The sequence below is a fragment of the Carassius gibelio genome, chromosome B22, assembly GCF_023724105.1.
Source record: "Carassius gibelio isolate Cgi1373 ecotype wild population from Czech Republic chromosome B22, carGib1.2-hapl.c, whole genome shotgun sequence".
In the NCBI taxonomy this organism is placed as follows: domain Eukaryota; kingdom Metazoa; phylum Chordata; class Actinopteri; order Cypriniformes; family Cyprinidae; genus Carassius; species Carassius gibelio.
The window spans coordinates 21,997,809-22,018,375 of NC_068417.1; the positions used below are offsets into that span (position 1 = coordinate 21,997,809).

The window sequence follows — 20,567 nt, forward strand, 5'->3', positions numbered from 1 at the left end:
TTCTCTCTAGAGTCAAGAGAAAAATCAAAGTAAGTGTATTGGACGGCCCACTATAAGGTCTCAGACTTTGGGGGCCCCATATTCTAGAATGATTGGCTCTAGACAGCCCACTCTGGACTCTTAAGAGCAGAATATCTAGAGCCAAAAACTCTAGAATCAGAATCAGAATCAGAATCAGAATCAGAATGAGCTTTATTGCCAGGTATGTTTACACATACGAGGAATTTGTTTTCGTGACAGAAGCTCCGCAGTACAACAGAATGACAGCGACAGAACATAAAACACATAATAAAAGAATAAAATACAAATATGTAGACAGTGAATGACAATATACAAATGACAATTGTAGGCAGGTATATTACAAAGTGAAGTTATGTATGTACATATATATTGTGTGCAAAATTTAAGTGTATAAGTGTAGACTGGGTAGTGTAGAATCAAAGACCTGACAGGTCTAGTCTCCTAGACCTAGATCAAAAAACTCCAATACTCAGGAGTTTGTTTTAGAGTTTTAGCTCACTGTAGGGTCTCAGACTCGACACCACCTAATCTAGAGTCTTTGTTTTCTTGTTATTTGATAAATCTGTTCATTCCAATTACTTTTCTGTGTGTTGTAACCACAATTTGGGTGGAGAGGACAATTTCTGTCCACAGGGCAGCTGACAGGGAGCAGGTTATGAGCTTATGTGATTTCGTATACAAAGTCTCTTTCCGGGAACACTGGCTTAACACATTCGCAGCACGTTTACTGGTGCTAAGGCCAGGGAAGAGGGTGACAAAAAAACCATGATCAAATTTGACTTTTGGTTCCACTGACTTCCATTCATACACATATGAAAGCATCAGACTGGAAACGCAAGTCCATGCAAAGATATTTCTCTGTGTAGCAAAGTTCAAGATTGCAGAACTCAGACTTGTGAACTCACGTATCATGAATGCGTGTGACCTCTCGGTACAGAAATTGAGGAATCGCTATATTTAGCTGTGTCGCATCATGCTGTTTTATACAACACAACTTTAAAAGATTGCAAAAATCACAAAAAGAGAAGCGGTTTGGTTTGTGGTGGCAAGGGAAACAGGAGCGGATGGTATGTTTGAACAGTGAACCGTGTAATTTTACGTGATTTTTTATTACATGAGATTTGTATGTGTGCATGTGTGTAATTGATTAACTATACTTGTGACTGACTGTAACCACTTAAATAGAAAATAATAATGACTAGTGAGTTTATTTTTTGACGCGTGATGTTATATCCTCCTCCCACCCCTTTTTCGCAGCTCCGTCCGAACGAATTACGCATGTTCAAAGTCTAGTGTGACCGCGGGTTAACATTAACTGGTTGTACTTCGGGTACTCACCCTTGTTTAATCCTGGAACAAAAAACAAAATTGTTTTTTTTTAAGTCACTGTTTTATGTTTGCGTTTTGTTTTTACAATGAAAGTCAGTGAGATCCAAACAAAAACCCATTGGACCCCATTGTAAAGACGGGAAATGAATCACAAGGACATCTTTCAAAATATCTCCTTTTGTGTTTCAAAGAAGATCAAAGTCATACAGGTTTGGAACGACATGAGGGTGAGCACATTTTTCTCTTTATTGGGGTTGAACTATCCTTTTATGTTTTTTTGTTTTGTTTTTTTTTACAAAGAAATAAGATAAAACAAGTCTTTTCTTTAGGATTCGCTAAGCTTTCTCTTCCCCTTTGAAATGGCATTTGCATAATTTATCATTCGCAGTTGCCGCATGGTTTATTTTTACATTTTTTGAGTAATTTCTAAAAATGAACACACCTAAGTTTCTTTACACATGTTCATGCTGTACGAAACAAGCTCCCATAACACTTCAAGGCAGCTGCGTAAACAACAGGGGGTCAGAGTTCATGACCTGTAGGAACAAACATGCAACCTTCCTGGACAGTCACATTCGCTTATCCAAACTCCTCCACCAAAACTGATTACAACCATTAATCTATGACACAATCTACATGGAAAGATTGCATCAATAACAAATGTGTTTCAGCGCACCTAAACGTTTGACATCCGTATGACTAAATTTACACCAGCGTACATTTATGGTCACGGTTATTGTGACGATGAAGAATGAAAAGATATTTAGTGAAAAAAAACAAAACTCAAAGATTTTCAATCGTATATCACAAAAACACAAATCAGTCCTAAAAATAACGGTTATATCTGACACTTACATCAGCACAGTCTTATTTGTCCAGCGTGTCAATGCAGAAAGGTTAATCTCTTTGTATAACTAGCTAAACTGTGATGTGAGATGTGTGTGTGTGAGAGAATGTGTGTGGTGGAACATTTCTCTTCTGTAGAAGTTTCCCCGGATGTCACTGAATACCACAAACACTGAAGCACTTACAGTTTTCCGCTGAGTGGGGTTCAGACCACCAACACTTCAGAAGATTTCAGACAATGGGTTACAAAATGAGTTTATCCCCCACCTCAAAAATACTCTCACGGTCAGCCCCCTAAACCAATATTTCCATCCTTCTCTCTAAGGTGAAGCCATCATATCCTATAATGCATAATGAGCTACAGAGGTTTTCAACTAGTGTTCTGATTAAGTTCTGTGAACATCAACCAAAAATACAAATGCTGAAAGTCAGTATATACATACTATACATTTAAACTATAACAATTAAATGGCAATATATTTTATTGTTCATGTCAACTGCATGTTTAAATCAAACTTTATGACATTTTCCCACAAATTTACTTGGTAATTTGACCAATACTAAAACAAATTTGTTCCATGTTAGCCTGGTAAAATCACACTTCTGTCATCATATAGGCACTTACAAAATTGTCAATACTCAATTCAGTCAAATTTTGTGATTTATTGGACGTTTGGAGTTCACGGTGTTTTCAACACATTTTAATGCTCAATTCTAAGGACATTTTACAAATGGATTTTAGGAGTAAAATTCTACAAGTACGTCCAGTGGTTCACAACTAGTTTTGCTTTAAGATGCAGATCTTGCATTAGACATCAAGAAGCCCAAAACAGGACTTTTTTGAAGGCACAGTTGGACCTCATGAGTAAAATGTTACAAATAAAATTGCATACATTCTTTAAAATTTACACAATTTTTTTTTTTTACAGTGGCATGCATATTTTAAATTTAGCTTGTAAACATTCTAATGTGGGTCTTGCATTGAAAACCGAGTGGCGGTTCAAACCAGCACCTTTGAAGGCACTTTTGAACAAATTAAACAAATAAAACTGCATGCATTCTTTAAAAAATTACAAGTAATTTTAATTTATTTTTTTACAAATACATGTGTACTTAAAATTTACCAACTAACATTATTTGCACATCTTAAAAGATACTTTTGGACCCGATTAGTAAAATGTAACAAGTAAAATTGCATGCATTGTTAAAATGTTACAAGTCTTTTTTGTTACAATTGCATGCATATTTAAAATTATGCTTTAAGTATCCAATGCGGATGTTGCATCAGGTGCCACCCCAAAATTGTACCTTAGAAGGTACATTTTACAAGTAAAACTGTGTACATTTTTTTTAAATTACAAGGACAATTAAAACTTTGCTTGTAAATATATGATTAGCATTGAACATCAAGTGGCAGGCCAAAATAGTACCCTACAAGACATCGCAATGGACATTACAAATCACATTTTACAAGTAAAATAGCATGCTTATCTAGAAAACTACAAATATATATTGTTTTATAATTGCACGCATACTTGAAATTTTTTATTGTAAACATTCAAACACAAGCTCACATTTCTGAAGCAAAACCAGGAAAGAACCACTGAGCTAGAAGATGAGAAGACAAAGATGCTAACAGCCCAACAGGCTGTCATTCATTCATTCATTCATTCATTCATTTATTCATTCATTCGACACATCAGCTGTCCAAGTTACCTATTCCACCTCAACCAAAGCCAGCTTTGCAGAAACATCAAACCCTACTGCAATAAAAACCATTCAGCTGAACACAAGGTTGCACGACACATCAATTTTCTCATGAAAAAGGGCTTTGTGCATCATCAGAAGAACACGACACATCCAAATCTGGCATTACAGTCTGTTGAAGAATGCGCACTTACACACACGCTCACACACCAGGGGGACAGAACAGGAGATGATGTCACCGACTCAACCAGGGGAGATGCGTAGTGCCCAGATAACAATTAGAACAAAACCTTATGGTGATACATTGTGCCAATATAAGGTCCTCTGTGGATCCAACTGTATTTAAGCAGATTATTTGCATGCAAAGGATGAGAGCTGAGGTTATGTAATGATCTTGCAGAGAAAAGAAGGCACAATGGGGAGCAGCTGAGATGTACAGATGTGACATAAACCTTAAATAAACACAAAAGCTCAAATATATCTCACATGACAGCTGAAGGATCTCGAAAAGAGGCCATTGAGAGGGTTGCCAGGTATCAGAACAGAACGAAACAGACTATGCATGCAATCCATGTTGCCCGGCTGCACTTTGCATTTGGCCATCATATGGATGGATTATATCTTGACATGTAGCAGAAATGAAACCCTGGAAGTTACATAAAGGCATTTGCATGGCATCCGAAACAAACCTGTACCTAAAATCAGGGTGCAAGGTGAATGCACGCTTTATGCCTGTGCATCATTTCAGGGATCTGGAAGCTTGCATTGGCTGGTTTGGTTGCTATACAATGGGATATAAAAGGAAGACAGGGCATGCATGCATGCAGGAATGGTGACACCAATACAGAAATGCAACCATAATGCATGCTTACCTTCATATACAGGTCTAGGAGAGTCCAGTGAATTGAAGATGATCTTGAATTATGATGAAAGGAGAATAGGAGGGGGGAGGAGAGGACAAAACGGCAGCTCATCTGCAGGAAAATAACCACATTGCTGTAGATGTTCACATTACATTCAGTTCAAGGGGCCTCTGGCACAGTAATAAATAATAATTCCGAAACGGGAACGCAATCGCGACTTCTTCTTGGGTGCGGTGCATTAAATAAAAGCCTCAGACGCAATTGCAATCTTCTCTGTGGCTGCTGGCCGGGTTTAGCGCTATAATCCCGCATATGTCTCTGTATTGCTGCTACTGGCTGCAGCGGCTGCAACGTGCAGCGTTAACATGGCGCAATCGCTCACGCCCCGCCTACATTCTCATAGGTCTGCCGTGGGGGCGTGACCGGCACGCGGGGGCGTGACTGGCCTCGATTGAGCAGATACATAGCTTCAGCTCACCTAGACAGCTAGATATTATTTTACACTATTTCATATTGCATTTTTATACATTATTAGATAGATAATATCCGGACAGACAGACAGACAGACAGACAGACAGATAGATAGATAGATAGATAGATAGATAGATAGATAGATAGATAGATAGATAGATAGATAGATAGATAGATAGATAGATAGATAGATAGATGACAGACAGACACACAGACAGATAGATAGATAGATGACAGACAGAAAGACAGATAGATGTCAGACAGACAGACAGAAAGACAGATAGATGTCAGACAGACAGACAGACAGACAGATGATAGATAGATAGATAGATAGATAGATAGATAGATAGATAGATAGATAGATAGATAGATAGATAGATAGATAGATAGATAGATAGATAGATAGATAGATGACAGACGGAAGAACAAAAGGAAAGACAGACAGACAGATAGATAGATAGATAGATAGATAGATAGATAGATAGATAGACAGACAGACAGACAGACAGACAGACAGACAGACAGACAGATAGATAGATAGATAGATAGATAGATAGATAGATAGATAGATAGATAGATAGATAGATAGATAGATAGATAGATGACAGACGGAAGAACAAAAGGAAAGACAGACAGATAGATAGACAGACAGACAGACAGACAGACAGATAGATAGATAGATAGATAGATAGATAGATAGATAGATAGATAGATAGATAGATAGATAGATAGATAGATAGATAGATAGATAGATAGATAGATAGATAGATAAATTGTGAATAAAAACAGAATGCAATGATGTGGAAGTTTCAAATTTCATTATTTTATTCAGAATACAACATAGATGACATATCAAATGTTTAAACTGAGAAAAATTATCATTTTAAGGGAAAAATAAATTTATTTTAGATTTCATGGCATCAACTCATCTCAAAAAGCTTCTTATAACAGTCTGCAAATGTCTGGGGACTGAGGAGACAAGTTTCTCAAGTTTAGGAATAGGAATGTTGTCCCATTCTTGTCTAATACAGTCTTCTAGTTTCTCAACTGTGTTAGGTCTTCTTTGTTGCATCTTCCTCTTTATGATGTGCCAATTTTTTTCTATGGGTAAAAGATCTGGACTGCAGTCTGGCCATTTCAGTACCCGGATCCTTCTTCTACACAGCCATGATGTTGTAATTGATGCTGTATGTGGTCTGGCATTCTCATGTTGGAAAATGCAAGGTCTTCCCTGAAAGAGACGATGTCTGGATGGGAGCATATGTTGTTCTAGAACTTGGATTTACCTTTCAGCATTGATGATGCGTTTCCAGATGTGTAAGTTGCCCATTCCACACACACTCATGCAACTCCATACCATCAGAGATGCAGGCTTCTGAACGAGCGCTGATAACAACTTGGGTTGTCCTTAGATAGATAGATCGGATGGACAGACAGACAGACAGACATTTCAAAATGTCTTACTTTCAACATTTGATATGTTATCTATATTCTACTGTGAATAAAATACAAGTTTATGCGATTTGTAAATTACTCCATTCCTTTTCTACTCACAATGTGTACAGTGTCTCAACTTTTTCGGAATTGGTTTGTAGATAGATAGATAGATAGATAGATGACAGACGGATGGACGGACAGACAGACAGACGGACGGACAGACAGACAGATAGATAGATAGATAGATAGATAGATAGATAGATAGATAGATAGATAGATAGATAGATAGATAGATAGATAGATAGATAGACGGATGGACGGACGGACGGACGGACAGACAGATGACAAACGGAGGGACAGACAGACAGACGGACGGACGGACGGACGGATAGATAGATAGATAGATAGATAGATAGATAGATAGATAGATAGATAGATGGATAGACGGATGGACGGACAGACAGACAGACAGACAGACAGACAGACAGACAGACAGACAGACAGACAGACAGATAGATAGATAGATAGATAGATAGATAGATAGATAGATAGATAGATAGATAGATAGATAGATAGATAGATAGATAGATATTTGTGATGAAGTATTGTAGCTATCTCACATATTTTACAACCTAACCGCTGCATGTTTACCCACACCAGCCTCCAGCCTAAGTGTTTGTAGCTCCATCTACTGGAGAGGATCTATACGCGTCTCATTTCCAAGGTGTGACCTGGATCTTTTTTTTTTTTTTTTTTTTTGGTGTGACCTGGATCTGCACCTCTGCCAGACTGCCACAATTACATCACATTAACACTTTACAGACGCCAGCAGCAGCTCCAGAAGCTTGAGCGCAGGAAGCGGCTCTAGAGTCCAGATCACGACCCGAGCACTGGCGGGGGTTCAAGAGAACGCCTGTCTGTTACTAGGCAACCGTTATGAAGTCACATCGCGGTTCTAGAACACATCACCGTCACAGATCTGTCTCCAGAATATTCTCCTGGAGTTACTTACATAATGTGTTTGTCTACAAATGAGCCGGGAACCAACATTTCTCTTTATCTTTGGCTGAAGGAGCGTGGGCTGTGAAATAAGCATGTTAATTTTAAGTCGAACCACACCATCAGCTCGACAGTTTGAAATGGATGCATTTTTATAATAACTGTTATAGTTTGTTAATATAAACCATAGGTTTCTCTCTCTCTCTCCCTCTCTCTCTCCCTTTGATCATGTAGCATATACCTCAGTTGGTAAGCCCACTGTACACGTCCATCTAAAGTTCCCTCATCAGCAAAAATCATATCAACAAACCTGAACGCTTAAAATGATTGACAGGCGTAGAGCGTTTCTGACTAAAAAGCGCGTGCCACTCCCTAATTCCTTTTTTATTTTTTTTTATCTGTACCTTAAGAGAAAGGCGTCAGACAACATCTTTTAGTGACATTTGACAGGTAGTTAATGTGTATTGTATGTGTACTAAATATATAATATATAATTTGCTACCGTTTGACCAATAAAGTACAGTGTAGCCTTTTTAAAATCGGTTACATTCCCTTATTTAAATAGGCCTACCAACTTTATATAGTTGTTTAATGATTTAGTCGGAATTCTTGATACAGTTTTCATTTATATGTCAGATAAAATGAGTAAAAAAAAACAAATGTACAAAGCAATAATAACATTTACACATATGGACTGTCTGGAATAAGACTGTATTAAAAGGAATTGACTAGTGAGAGAATTTCTGACAGTGGAACGTACCAAAACCGAGAGGAAGAGGGGTGTCCAACTATCTGTTTTCCATATTTTGTTTTTATTAATATGTCTTACTAAAACCTATTTACTCATTTTTACTTAAAATATGAATCTAAAGTAATCAACTTCGCATATAAATATCGCCAAATATTTAAAATAATCGCGCAATTTGTCTCAGAGCAGGGATGTTTCCCCTGCCAGCGCTGTAAATCTGTGTTAACTAACAGTGAACGCTCTCGAGGTGTGAGGAACTGAAAACGCTCTTCGCGCGGCCCGATAATAAGACACTGTATCAAGTTGTATAACAAACAGACAAACGTTTCCGCGTCTGTATTTACTCGGTAATGTCGGAAGCAACATCTGTGGAAACGGAACGGTCTACTGGCATATGCTGTCGTCTTGTGATAAGGTAGTTTTGAATGCATATCATTAAAATCTTGTGTGACAGTTAAATGCATGCTGATTACATCTCTCAACAGCACAAAGGAATAAAATTGAGGTGACTATATATTGAACGTGCGTTTATTGTGATATCGGGTTGTTTTTATGGAGATATGCATGCTTTGCCAGTTGAATCGTGCGTTTATGCATTATGCATGAACATATTAAGTGGTTTTTTTTTTGGGTGAATTGCAATGCAACCACAGGCAAATCACACAAATCTCAAAATGCAAAAGACACTGTTTCCTTTTTGCCAGGAAGATGCGTTCTTTGCATTGCACCTGCATGTAATGGAGAACATAGACATGCACGTAACAGAGATAAAGCTTAATGGGTAATGCATAGGCAACCCGTACAGAATGATCAAGGTGGGTGTATTGATATGCGCCTACTGAAGCCTGATTTACATTTTTTGCATATCATGAGCAGATAGGCTATATACACAGTCAAATTATAGTAGAAAAGAAACTGTACAGTTGTTTGATGGAAAGTAGCCTAGCTACAGTGTGTGTGACATTGTTGTTTTTACTAGTAGAAAGCCGATTAATCGACCGATTTATTTAAATTAATCAAATTTAGAGATAGCTGTACTCGATTTTCGCTTAGCGTCCATTATGAGCTGTTCAGATACTAATGTTTTATTTTCATTTAATTTTAGTGTGTTGAATTATGTACTCAAAATATTTTTAAAATCTATCTATCTATCTATCTATCTATCTATCTATCTATCTATCTATCTATCTATCTATCTATCTCTTTGTATCTCTACACATGCATGCACCCACAAGTAAATCAAATTCATCTTTTAAGTAAATAAGTATTAAAAAAAATCGGTTAATATGTGAACAGCTATTGTGAAAATTTACTCAAATATTCCAATAGGCCTACTCATGTTTTGTTTTCAGCTAATTTTAGTGAGCAATTGTTGTGAAAATTATTTACTATTCATATTTTTATGTTTAATAAAGATGTTCAACAAACTATATACAATTAAGTAAATTGATTGAATGTTTATTTTTTTAAGTGAATATTTAATTAAATATTAGTAAAAAAATAATTGAATTGAGCGATTTTATATGCATCTTAACTGCGAAATAAAATTGTAATATCTATTCACAACATGAATAGCTGATTTTTTGTACATTTTTATGCTGTGGTACTGAAATTGGTGAAGAAATAATTTTTACTCTAATAATTGCTAAAACACTTCCACAAACAGTTTCATAGAAACGACAAGTAATACAAAGAAACAAAAACATTTAGAAGTAGTTTTATTTAAAACTTGAAAATATATATTTTTTGCAGTGTACATCCTATTTTATGACAAAGTTGTAATATTTATATCAGCAATAGTATCGTTCAACCACTATTTTTCGCAACGCTCACTCAACAAGCCAATTTGTCGCACTGCGGTATATATTGAAAAAAAAAACTGATGTAGAAACACTTTTAAATCAGAAATTACCAAGAAATGGCAAGTAACACATTGAATTAAGTATACAGTTTTAACATAGAAAGAATGAAATTATCTTGTATTTTCTTATAAAACATTCGTCAGTAATCTCAAATTCAGCAAGTCATGCATCACGGACTTAACTGTACATATCATCTAGAATTTCCTATCAAATGAATCATAAATGGCCTGATTTAGATCCAGGTGTTTTTGCGTTCCTTAGTCATATTCCTGAAGATTACAGAAAGGAAATCATGAACTTCCCTGAATTGTGGCTGACAGGAAGCGCGACTGGAGGAGACGTGTAATACTGACATCTGACATCAGGGCTAAAGATCCAGCACTTCAGGGTGTTGAGTCCTAACAGACGGGCTCGTGTTTGTCACGCTCTGTATTTTGGAAGTCTTTGATGTGATTTTATTCGTCCAGTTTTAGCTCAGTTTGTTGGAGTGTTTCTTGTTGTTGGCAGTTTGGAGCTGAGATCACACTGCAGAATCACAGCGTGGCAATCCAAGTGTCTGGTCTAGACCATATTTCCTGTGTGTGATGGTCTAGTTGGATGTCTGGGACAAGCCTCGCGTTGCACACTGCTTCTTTATGCCAGTGTAGAGTCGTAGATTTGTAGATTTCAGACATTAAAAGTCTGTTTTGTTTTGTCTTCTTAAAGGGGCGGCACACTCAAAAATGAAAGTTCTGTCAGCTTTTATTCACCCTCATGTTGTTCTAAACTCACTTTGTTTATGTTTTGACGAATGTTCTGGCTCTTTTGTGTCAGATGTTTTGTTTTTGTTTTCAGTGAATCAGTGTACAAAGCATTGATGATTCGTTTGTGAATCGCACGTTTCCTGTTTTTTGGTTCAACTCACTGACTCAGTGTTTTCCTATGATATTATTTTATTTAAACCAGAATACTCAGAAGGAAATAAGGTGATTATATTTACAGGGATTTGATTGTATTGGGAATATTGTATTGGAAATGTTAAGATATTATTAGTTAATATTGTTTGCCCAACCCTATAATATTTAAATGTTTTTATTTATTAAATATATTAATTGTTATATTGTTTATATAATATCATTATATTATTTGACATTTTTATTTATATTTTTACCTTATTGTTACATTAATCTTAGGTTTTATTTTACATAATAGTAATTGTAATTTATTATTATAATTATAACTTTTATTATCATTGATAGATCCATTAATTATTTTAAATGCAAACCAATAAAAATGTATTAATTATTATTATTACTTAAAAATTAATTATATATATTTAAAAAATATTATATCTTATGTAAGGAATAATTGACGACGGGCCGTTGAATTATTATAAAAATAATGCACTCAATTATTCCCCTTTTACTACGGTTCCCACACCTCAAGACATCGATCTAATGATTTAGAGAGAGAGAGAGAGAGAGAGCTTGTGTGAATTAGGCTAACGTACCTCTGTGCATCTCTAAACACTCTTCTGCTGCAGCGTCTCTAAACAGCGCTGTTATTACATCGCTAGTGAGAATTGTCATGTGTAACCTTTATGTTGCTACACTATATATAATATGCTAACTGATAAAATCATCAGGGCATCGCTGACAACACCTGTTTGTGCAAACTGCGTGACCATTATTACAGTTAACTATGTAAAGTGATACAGAACTGTAATGCGGTCAGGAGATCTGCCTGGAACTACGTTCGCCGTGCATTTCCCAGAAAACAATTGCACGCCTCAGAACGTTCATCGGCCAATCAGATTCAAGCATTCAACGACCCCGTAGTATAAATAAAAATAATACATTATTTAATAATATTTTTACAAAAGGCATATGAGTTTGGCATATGAGACATTTTTGCATTACTAATACATTATTTTTATTTTGTATTTTACATATATTTTATTGATTTAGTATTAATTTTTATCATCATTATTGTTATCATTATTGATCAATCAGTTTGTATTCTTTTTTTTTTTTTAAATGCAAGCCAATAAAGTTATTTTTAATGTTATATTTGAATAATAGCAACAATAATCATAACAATCCTTCTTCATATACTACTACTAATAGTACTACTAATAATAATATAATATAATTGAATATTATTTTGTTTTATATTTGACATTATACATATTTCTTATTTTTCTTTTACATAATTTTTTATTATTTAAATATTGATTTTGTTATCATTGTTGTTCAGTCCATTTTTTATCAATTCTGATTCTACAAAAATGCCACACAATACATTGTTATTTGTAATATAAAAATTTTAATAATAACAATAATCACAAGAATTTAAATTCATATACTACTACTACTACTACTGATATAAAATAATATCATATATCATTCAATATTATTTTGATGTTTATATATTCATATTTGCACATTATTATTTTTTTTTTTCGTTTACATAATTTTTTATTACTTTAATATTTATTCTGTTGTTATTATCATCATTACTGATACATCATTTTATTATTATTTCATATATACTGTATTTTCCTTTACAAAAATGCAAACCAAAAAATAGTTATTGTAAATAATATTTTAACAACAATAATAAATATTATTTTTAAACTTTAAACTCAAAATTCCAGTAACAACAATAGTAATCATAATAACCATAATCTGAAGCAGGTTTGTTAATTCTCTGTTTCAGCACACACACACACACACACACACACACACTGTGCGTTTGTTCATGTTTCTATCTCATCACGCAGTATTTCCTCCGTATTGCAGGTGTAGCTGTCTTCATGGCCACCAGCGTGGTTCCCGGGGACGATCTGCCCACGTATAAGCTGGTGGTGGTGGGAGACGGCGGCGTGGGGAAGAGCGCGCTCACCATACAGTTCTTCCAGAAGATCTTCGTCCCGGACTACGACCCCACCATCGAGGACTCGTACCTCAAACACACCGAGATCGACGGCCAGTGGGCCATTCTGGACGGTGAGGGCCTTCCCTTATTACATACACAACAGAGAACCATACAGTCCTCATTTCTGACTATGAAGATTTCTGTGAGCACAAATATAAGTAACAATTAAATAAATAAACACAGCTAAATATTTAAGACATTTTTAAAGACAAATATTAAAGACACATAACACATTAACACCATAAAATCTGCAAGGAAAATTAACTAAAATATGGTATTGTATACCACAAGTATATTATGTGTTAATTTGGTTTTATTTTTATTCTATTAGTGCTATTATTATTTATATACTCTTATAGTATTCTTAAATATTTTGAATTAGCATTTTAATTTATGTGTTTATTTTAGTTTTTTAAGTGCTTTTGTCATTTTTATCAGTTGAGTGATTCATTTCAGTTGATTATGCATCATTTTTTTATTTTTAGATTTTGAGGTTTTTATTTATATTTTATAAACATTTTTGCATTTTATGTCCATACATTTTTGTTTTAGTTAACAATAACAACTCTGATGGTATTATGAATAAGTAGTTCAATGTACAATACAAAGAGAAGTCATAAATTAAGAAGTTATTTTTAAAGCTTAATTCAATGTATTTATAAATCTGTCAAATAATACTTTTTTATTTTTTATTATAATATATATATATATATATATATAAAAAAATATTTTAATATACTATAATGCGAAATACAAAAAGATGCAAAATAAATAAATAATTTAAACTTAATTTAATTGAATGTATATTTACACATTTGTTTATCTTTTATTAAAATTCAATTGCAATACAAAGAGATCATAAATTTAGAAATAAATGTAATATAATATAATATATTAAAATAAGTAATATGACACTAAATGTAATACCGAGAGAGATCATAAATTAAGAAATACATTTTAAAAAAGCTTAATTTAATACATATTTATATATTTGTCAATTACAAAGATTTACAAAGATAAACCATAAATTAAGAAATTACATTTAAAAATTAAATTAAATTAGATTTAATTTATATAATATTTATTAATTTGTTAAATATTTTTATCTTAACTTTTAATATAGATAGATAGATAGATAGATAGATAGATAGATAGATAGATAGATAGATAGATAGATAGATTAGGGAAGCACAATATTGTTTTTTTTTTTGTATGCATACCTGCAGATACAGGTATATTTCCTTTTGTTTGAAATTATTAAATTATTAAAGCAAATTATTTTTAATTTAGGTAATTTTGAACAAGAACGAATTAAATAAACAGTAATGAAGTTTTATAATGACAGTACACTGAATCTATGAAAATAACTAAATAAACTATATATAAATCACTGCATTATTTCCCAGAAAGATGCAGTTGTAACCATAACATTTTATTTTAAGATTTAACATTTGTAGATAGTCTAAAACAAAAGAGTTGTACATTTTCAGAGAATGTTTTAGAGATCATAATTTGTTTAAAAAATATAAGATATTTCACATGAATGAATAAATCAGTATATATATATATATATATAATTATTTAATTTACGTGTCAATGAAATTTAAGTAAATAAATTAAGTGCAAAACTATCAGCGTTTGCTGTGTATATTTTGTATTTGTGCTTATTTTATCCAGTATTTAACCTTTTATTAATATATATATATATATATATATATATATATATATATATATATATATATATATATATATATATATATATATATATATATATATATATATATATATATATATATATGTATGTATGTATGTATATATATATATATATATATATATATATATATATATATATATATATATATATATTTTGGATTTTTTTTTACAGTAATGTTAACCAGTAAATAGTATATTGTGGCGCTGTGTGTGCAGTTCTGGACACGGCGGGGCAGGAGGAGTTCAGTGCGATGAGAGAGCAGTACATGAGGACAGGAGACGGCTTTCTCATCGTGTTTTCAGTCACTGATAAAGCCAGCTTTGAACACGTGGATCGTTTCCACCAGCTGATCCTGAGAGTCAAAGACCGGTATGAACACGCATAAACACACGTTTGAGTTTTCAGTGTGATTTATTGAGTGTTTTTATTGTACGTGTGCTGCAGGGAGTCGTTTCCTATGGTTCTGGTGGCTAATAAAGTTGATCTGGTGCATTTACGCAAGATCACCAGTGAGCAGGGACGAGAGATGGCCTCCAAACACAGCGTAAGTCATTTAGCACATTTAACCTGTGAAAGAAAGTGACATTTTGATTTCATGTTGACTTTTTCATTTGTTGTTTCTAAATACTTTTAAATGGTTGTAATGTTGTAATGTTGATTTTTATTATGGTTGTTATTTATTATAAATAATTATTGTTTTTTATTAAATGTTAAATATATAATAACTATAGATCAGTCCATTTATTTTATAATTATATATATTTGTCCTTATTTTCTTTGTATAATAATGCAAACTAATGAATAAGTCACAATAATACTAGCAGTGTTTTTTAAAGAAAGAGTACATTTTGATTTCATTTTGACTTTTTTTGTTCCTTTTTTCAGACTGGTTTATTTGTATATTTTTTAATAATATTTTAATGTTTATTATTATTATTATTATTGCCATTTATCTGCCAATTTATTGTTATGTACTCACTTATTATAAAAAAAAAGCAAACCAATAACTAGTTTAAAATAAGACTAGCAGTGTTATTATGTCAATTCTTATTTTATGTTGTCTTTTTCATTTTTCTGCATTATAATTGTTTTGTATTATTAAATATAAAAAGTTGACATGAAATGTAATTATTATTATTACTATTATATTTTACATGTTTCATATTATTATTATTATTGCTGTTGTTATTGATCCATTTGTTATTAAAACTTTTATTGAATGTTTCCAAAAAATATAAAATATGTTTTACAATAATACAAACATTAAAAAGTTAATAATAAGACCAGCAATGTTCATTAAAAAAAATAATCCATTTTGATTTCATGTTGACTTTTTATTTTATAATTGTACATTGTTGTTGTTGTTGTAATTATTATTATTATTATTGATTAACCCATTGTGAAGAAACTCAAACTCAATTTTTCATTACATTTTCTAATGTACTAATATTTTTAGTAATAAAATAAATAATTATTATTGATAGTAGTAATATAAATTATGTTTTTATAATTATACAATTATAATTTTTTATAATTATTTACATCTACTAATTGTTGAATCTTTATGTGTTCATCACAGATCGCGTATATTGAAACAAGTGCAAAGGATCCGCCCATGAATGTAGAAAAAGCGTTTCACGAGCTCGTCAGAGTGATACGGTGAGTCCAATTTTGTACGATTCTGCTGTGTGTAAGCATTCCCATTCGGTTCAAATAGCTTTGATGTTCATTTCGGCTTACAGTCAGCAGATCCCCGAACTGGGCCTGAAGAAGAACAGGAAAGCCAAATGGCGGGCGGACAGACCTTCGGGTTCGCAGAGGCTGCACTGTATCTTACTGTGACCGCACACCCTCTATCTCAATGCTGCGTCAATGCCGCGATGATGACTCGGACTGTTAAAATACACACACACACTCACACAGCTTTGATAATATCCAGAAATTAATGAACACAGCTTAAATATTCCATAAATAATGGTGAAATTCCCAAAAATGTGGATTATTAGCTATTTTACATGGGATTTTCTCAGCAGGCGATACCTGGATGAAATTACAGGATTCTAGCGCTGTTGACTCATGTTATCTCTCAGAGAATAATTCAGAGACACACTTTCTGAGGCCTTGTTTTGTATTGTGTTTCTATATTTATTGTGCTGAATTCTATATTGTAAGTGATTGTTAATACAGCATATCGGCTTTGAAGAAACAAGGGAACAGATGGGATTCAAGTTGCACATCTGGCGAATGCTCAGGAGGCGGGGGAAATACTGGTTACCATAGTTAAGCAATTATTTTTATGAAGAAATTAATAATAGAAAAAAGGCATTAAGGTCACACAAGGCACTAAAATAACGCTAAACATGTAAAACACTTAATTAATAGCACAAAGTATGTTAAAGTTTTTACATAAAAAAAGTTTTATACATTTTGCTTCAACAACTATTTACCATAAAAGTGCTTGTTAAATATACAGTTTTACTACATATGATAATGTAACATACTGTTAACCAATTAACATTTATCATTCATCATCTTTGCATTTATGTCTCACAATTCTGAGTTTATGTCTTACAATTTTCCCTCTCAAAATTTAAATTGAAACCTTGCAATTCTCAGTATACAACCTTGCAACTCTTAGTTTATAATTCTCAATTCTGAGTTCATGTCTCGTAATTCTGTTTATATCTGGCAATTCTGAGTTTCTCGCAAGTTTATAACCACAATTCTGAGTTTATGTCTCTCAATTCTGAGTTTATATCTTGCAATTATGAGTTTATATCTTGCATTTCTGAGTTTATATCTTGCATTTCTGAGTTTATATCTTGCAATTCTGAGTTTATAACTCCCAATTCAGAGTTTATTACTCCCAATTCAGACTGTATATCTCGCAATTCAGAGTTTGTATCTCACAATTCAGAGTTTATATCTCACAATTCAGAGTTTATATCTCACAATTCAGAGTTTGTATCTCGCAATTCAGAGTTTGTATCTCACAATTCAGTTTATATCTCGCAATTCTGAGTTTATATCTTGCAATTCAGTTTATATCTCGCAATTCAGAGTTTAAATATCTCGCAATTCAGAGTTTATATCTCGCAATTCTGAGTTTATATCTCTCAATTCAGAGTTTGTATCTCACAATTCAGTTTGTATCTCGCAATTCAGAGTTTAAATATCTCGCAATTCAGAGTTTATATCTCTCAATTCTGAGTTTATATCTCTCAATTCATAGTTTATATCTTACAATTCAGAGTTTATATCTCGCAATTCAGTTTATATCTCTCAATTCTTAGTTTATATCTCTCAATTCAGTTTATATCTCACAATTCCGTTTATATCTCGCAATTCTGAGTTTATATCTCACAATTCAGAGTTTGTATCTCACAATTCTGAGTTTATATCTCTCAATTCATAGTTTATATCTTACAATTCAGAGTTTATATCTCGCAATTCAGTTTATATCTCTCAATTCTTAGTTTATATCTCTCAATTCAGTTTATATCTCACAATTCCGTTTATATCTCACAATTCCGTTTATATCTCACAATTCAGAGTTTGTATCTCACAATTCAGAGTTTATATCTCACAATTCAGAGTTTATATCTCGCAATTCAGTTTATATCTCGCAATTCTGAGTTTATATCTTGCAATTCACAGTTTGTATCTCGCAATTCACAGTTTATATCTCGCAATTCAGAGTTTATATCTCTCGCAATTCAGAGTTTATATCTCTCAATTCTGAGTTTATATCTCTCAATTCAGAGTTTATATCTCGCAATTCAGTTTTTATCTCGCAATTCTGAGTTTGTATCTCGCAATTCAGTTTATATCTCGCAATTCTGAGTTTATATCTCTCAATTCTGAGTTTATATCTTGCAATTCAGAGTTTGTATCTTGCAATTCAGAGTTTATATATCTCGCAATTCAGAGTTTATATCTCTCAATTCTGAGTTTGTATCTCACAATTCAGTTTATATCTCGCAATTCTGAGTTTGTATCTCACAATTCAGTTTATATCTCGCAATTCAGAGTTTGTATCTCACAATTCAGTTTATATCTCGCAATTCAGAGTTTATATCTCTCAAATCTGAGTTTAGATCTCTCAATTCGGAGTTTATATATCTCAATTCTGAGTTTATATATCTCAATTTAGAGATTATGTCTCTCAATTCTGAGTTTATATCTCGCAATTCAGAGTTTATATCTCTCAAATCTGAGTTTATATCTCGTAATTCTGATTTTATATCTCTCAATTCTGACTTTATATATCTCAATTCAGAGATTATGTCTCTCAATTCTGAGTTTATATCTCTCAATTCTGAGTTTATATATCTCAATTCAGAGATTATATCTTTCAATTCTCAGTTTATATCTTGCAATTCTGAGTTTATATCTCGCAATTCTGAGTTTATATATTTATATTTATATACCTCAAGTAAAAAATGGTCGCCCTCACACTTTTATTATCCACTTAGAAATGAATGGGTAACTATGGTAACCTGGATTTGTTTATCCCAATGTTAAACCACTCCTCTAATGCTCTAATGTGTGATGTGTCGCTTGTATTGATAAAAAAAGAAAAGAAAGTTGCTGTTCTTAAATCAGCACACTGATGACAATATATAATGCTATTAATCAGGATTGTAGATCAAGACTATTACGATGAAAGTTTTGTACATTTGATGCCTGATCTCAATTATGTTGCCATAAACTGAGTCAATCAGTAATTGCACAAAAACATTACATTGTTACATTTTAGTCATTAGATCAAGCAATGATCTTGTGGGTTTTTTTTTCTGCTTGTCTTGAATGCATCGTCACTTTACTTTGAATGTGTTTTTGCTCATTTCAAAGTTCTCATTGATGTTTAGAATGTATCAAATGTTATTCTGTATGCCAAAGGCCTTTAGTGTTACCATATTAAAGGAACATCATTCTAGAAACCCGTTTAGGCATTTTGTGATTGTATACTGCTCTTGTTTTCTGTGTTTTTTTAACTCTAGAATCTTGTTTCAAAAAACGGTTGTTGTCCTTACATTTTTAGTTTTGCTTGAAACTTGGTGCAAATTTTGTGGTTCAGTTATACTGACTTTTTTTTCTTGTTATTGTTTTTTGAAGTAATTTATTATACAAATTACATGTATTCTGTGACTATGTTTGTATGAAGATCATTAAGACCAATTAAGGCCAAAAACTACTCTGAAAAAGAAGGGATTTTTGCATCAGGAATATTGTAAGAATTTGTAAAGTGGAATATAAACATATTATAATAAAAATCAAATAAATCAATTGTGCACTGTTTTGGATTTTCCTTAGAAAGTGTTTACACATAGCTATATAATACTTAATAGGCCTACTAAAAATTTGGCTTTGTTATAAATAGCACACTACTTTACCATATTACTCTTAATGTTTCCAAAAGATTTTATTCCAACCAGCCTTTGTTTATATTATACCATTTCAGCCACACGATGGCGCTATCTACTAGAAAACACTAGTTCTCACACAAAGTGAACACCTCGAGTCAATTCAAACATCCCTTTTATCCACAAACATCCTACTTTACATGAGAGGAACACATACTTATGTCTACACATGCTAATGTTAATAATTATTATAATAATATTTACCTCATTCACAGGCAGACCCAACAA

At 32.7% G+C, this 20,567-nt stretch overlaps 2 protein-coding genes across 6 annotated transcripts in view; one reads left to right on the top strand and one right to left on the bottom strand.

Moving 5' to 3' along the window:
- The window catches only part of LOC127988229 (tyrosine-protein phosphatase non-receptor type 4), a 37,293-nt gene extending 32,182 nt beyond the window's left edge, over positions 1–5,111 (bottom strand). For 2 of the 3 annotated variants that reach the window (XM_052590861.1, XM_052590859.1), the window contains exon 1: positions 4,776–5,111. The gene's annotated coding sequence lies outside the window, so the exon portion shown is untranslated. Of the gene's footprint in view, positions 1–2,205; positions 2,311–4,775 lie in introns of those variants that run through there. The other variant, XM_052590860.1, reaches the window with a different exon arrangement.
- Positions 966–20,202, top strand: LOC127988234 (ras-related protein M-Ras-like). 3 transcript variants are annotated; one of them, XM_052590871.1, is made up of 6 exons: positions 966–1,088; positions 13,064–13,270; positions 15,129–15,282; positions 15,358–15,457; positions 16,493–16,572; positions 16,656–20,202. In XM_052590871.1, exons 2-6 carry the CDS (start codon positions 13,078–13,080, stop codon positions 16,753–16,755), a joined length of 627 nt encoding a protein of 208 aa, XP_052446831.1. In that variant the 5' UTR covers positions 966–1,088; positions 13,064–13,077; the 3' UTR covers positions 16,756–20,202. The 3 variants fall into 3 exon arrangements, with proteins under 3 accessions (XP_052446831.1, XP_052446830.1, XP_052446829.1); XM_052590870.1 differs by lacking the exon at positions 966–1,088 and adding an exon at positions 1,347–1,577; XM_052590869.1 differs by lacking the exon at positions 966–1,088 and adding an exon at positions 8,671–8,836.
- The last annotated feature ends 365 nt before the right edge of the window (positions 20,203–20,567 follow it).

Bases quoted from the DNA above. Each gene is read 5' to 3' on its own strand.
- LOC127988234 (XM_052590871.1), top strand. From the start codon at position 13,078: ATGGCCACCAGCGTGGTTCCCGGGGACGATCTGCCCACGTATAAGCTG. The intron at 15,283-15,357 runs GTATGAACACGC...CGTGTGCTGCAG, and splicing joins ATCCTGAGAGTCAAAGACCG to GGAGTCGTTTCCTATGGTTC. The intron at 16,573-16,655 runs GTGAGTCCAATT...TTCGGCTTACAG, and splicing joins GAGCTCGTCAGAGTGATACG to TCAGCAGATCCCCGAACTGG.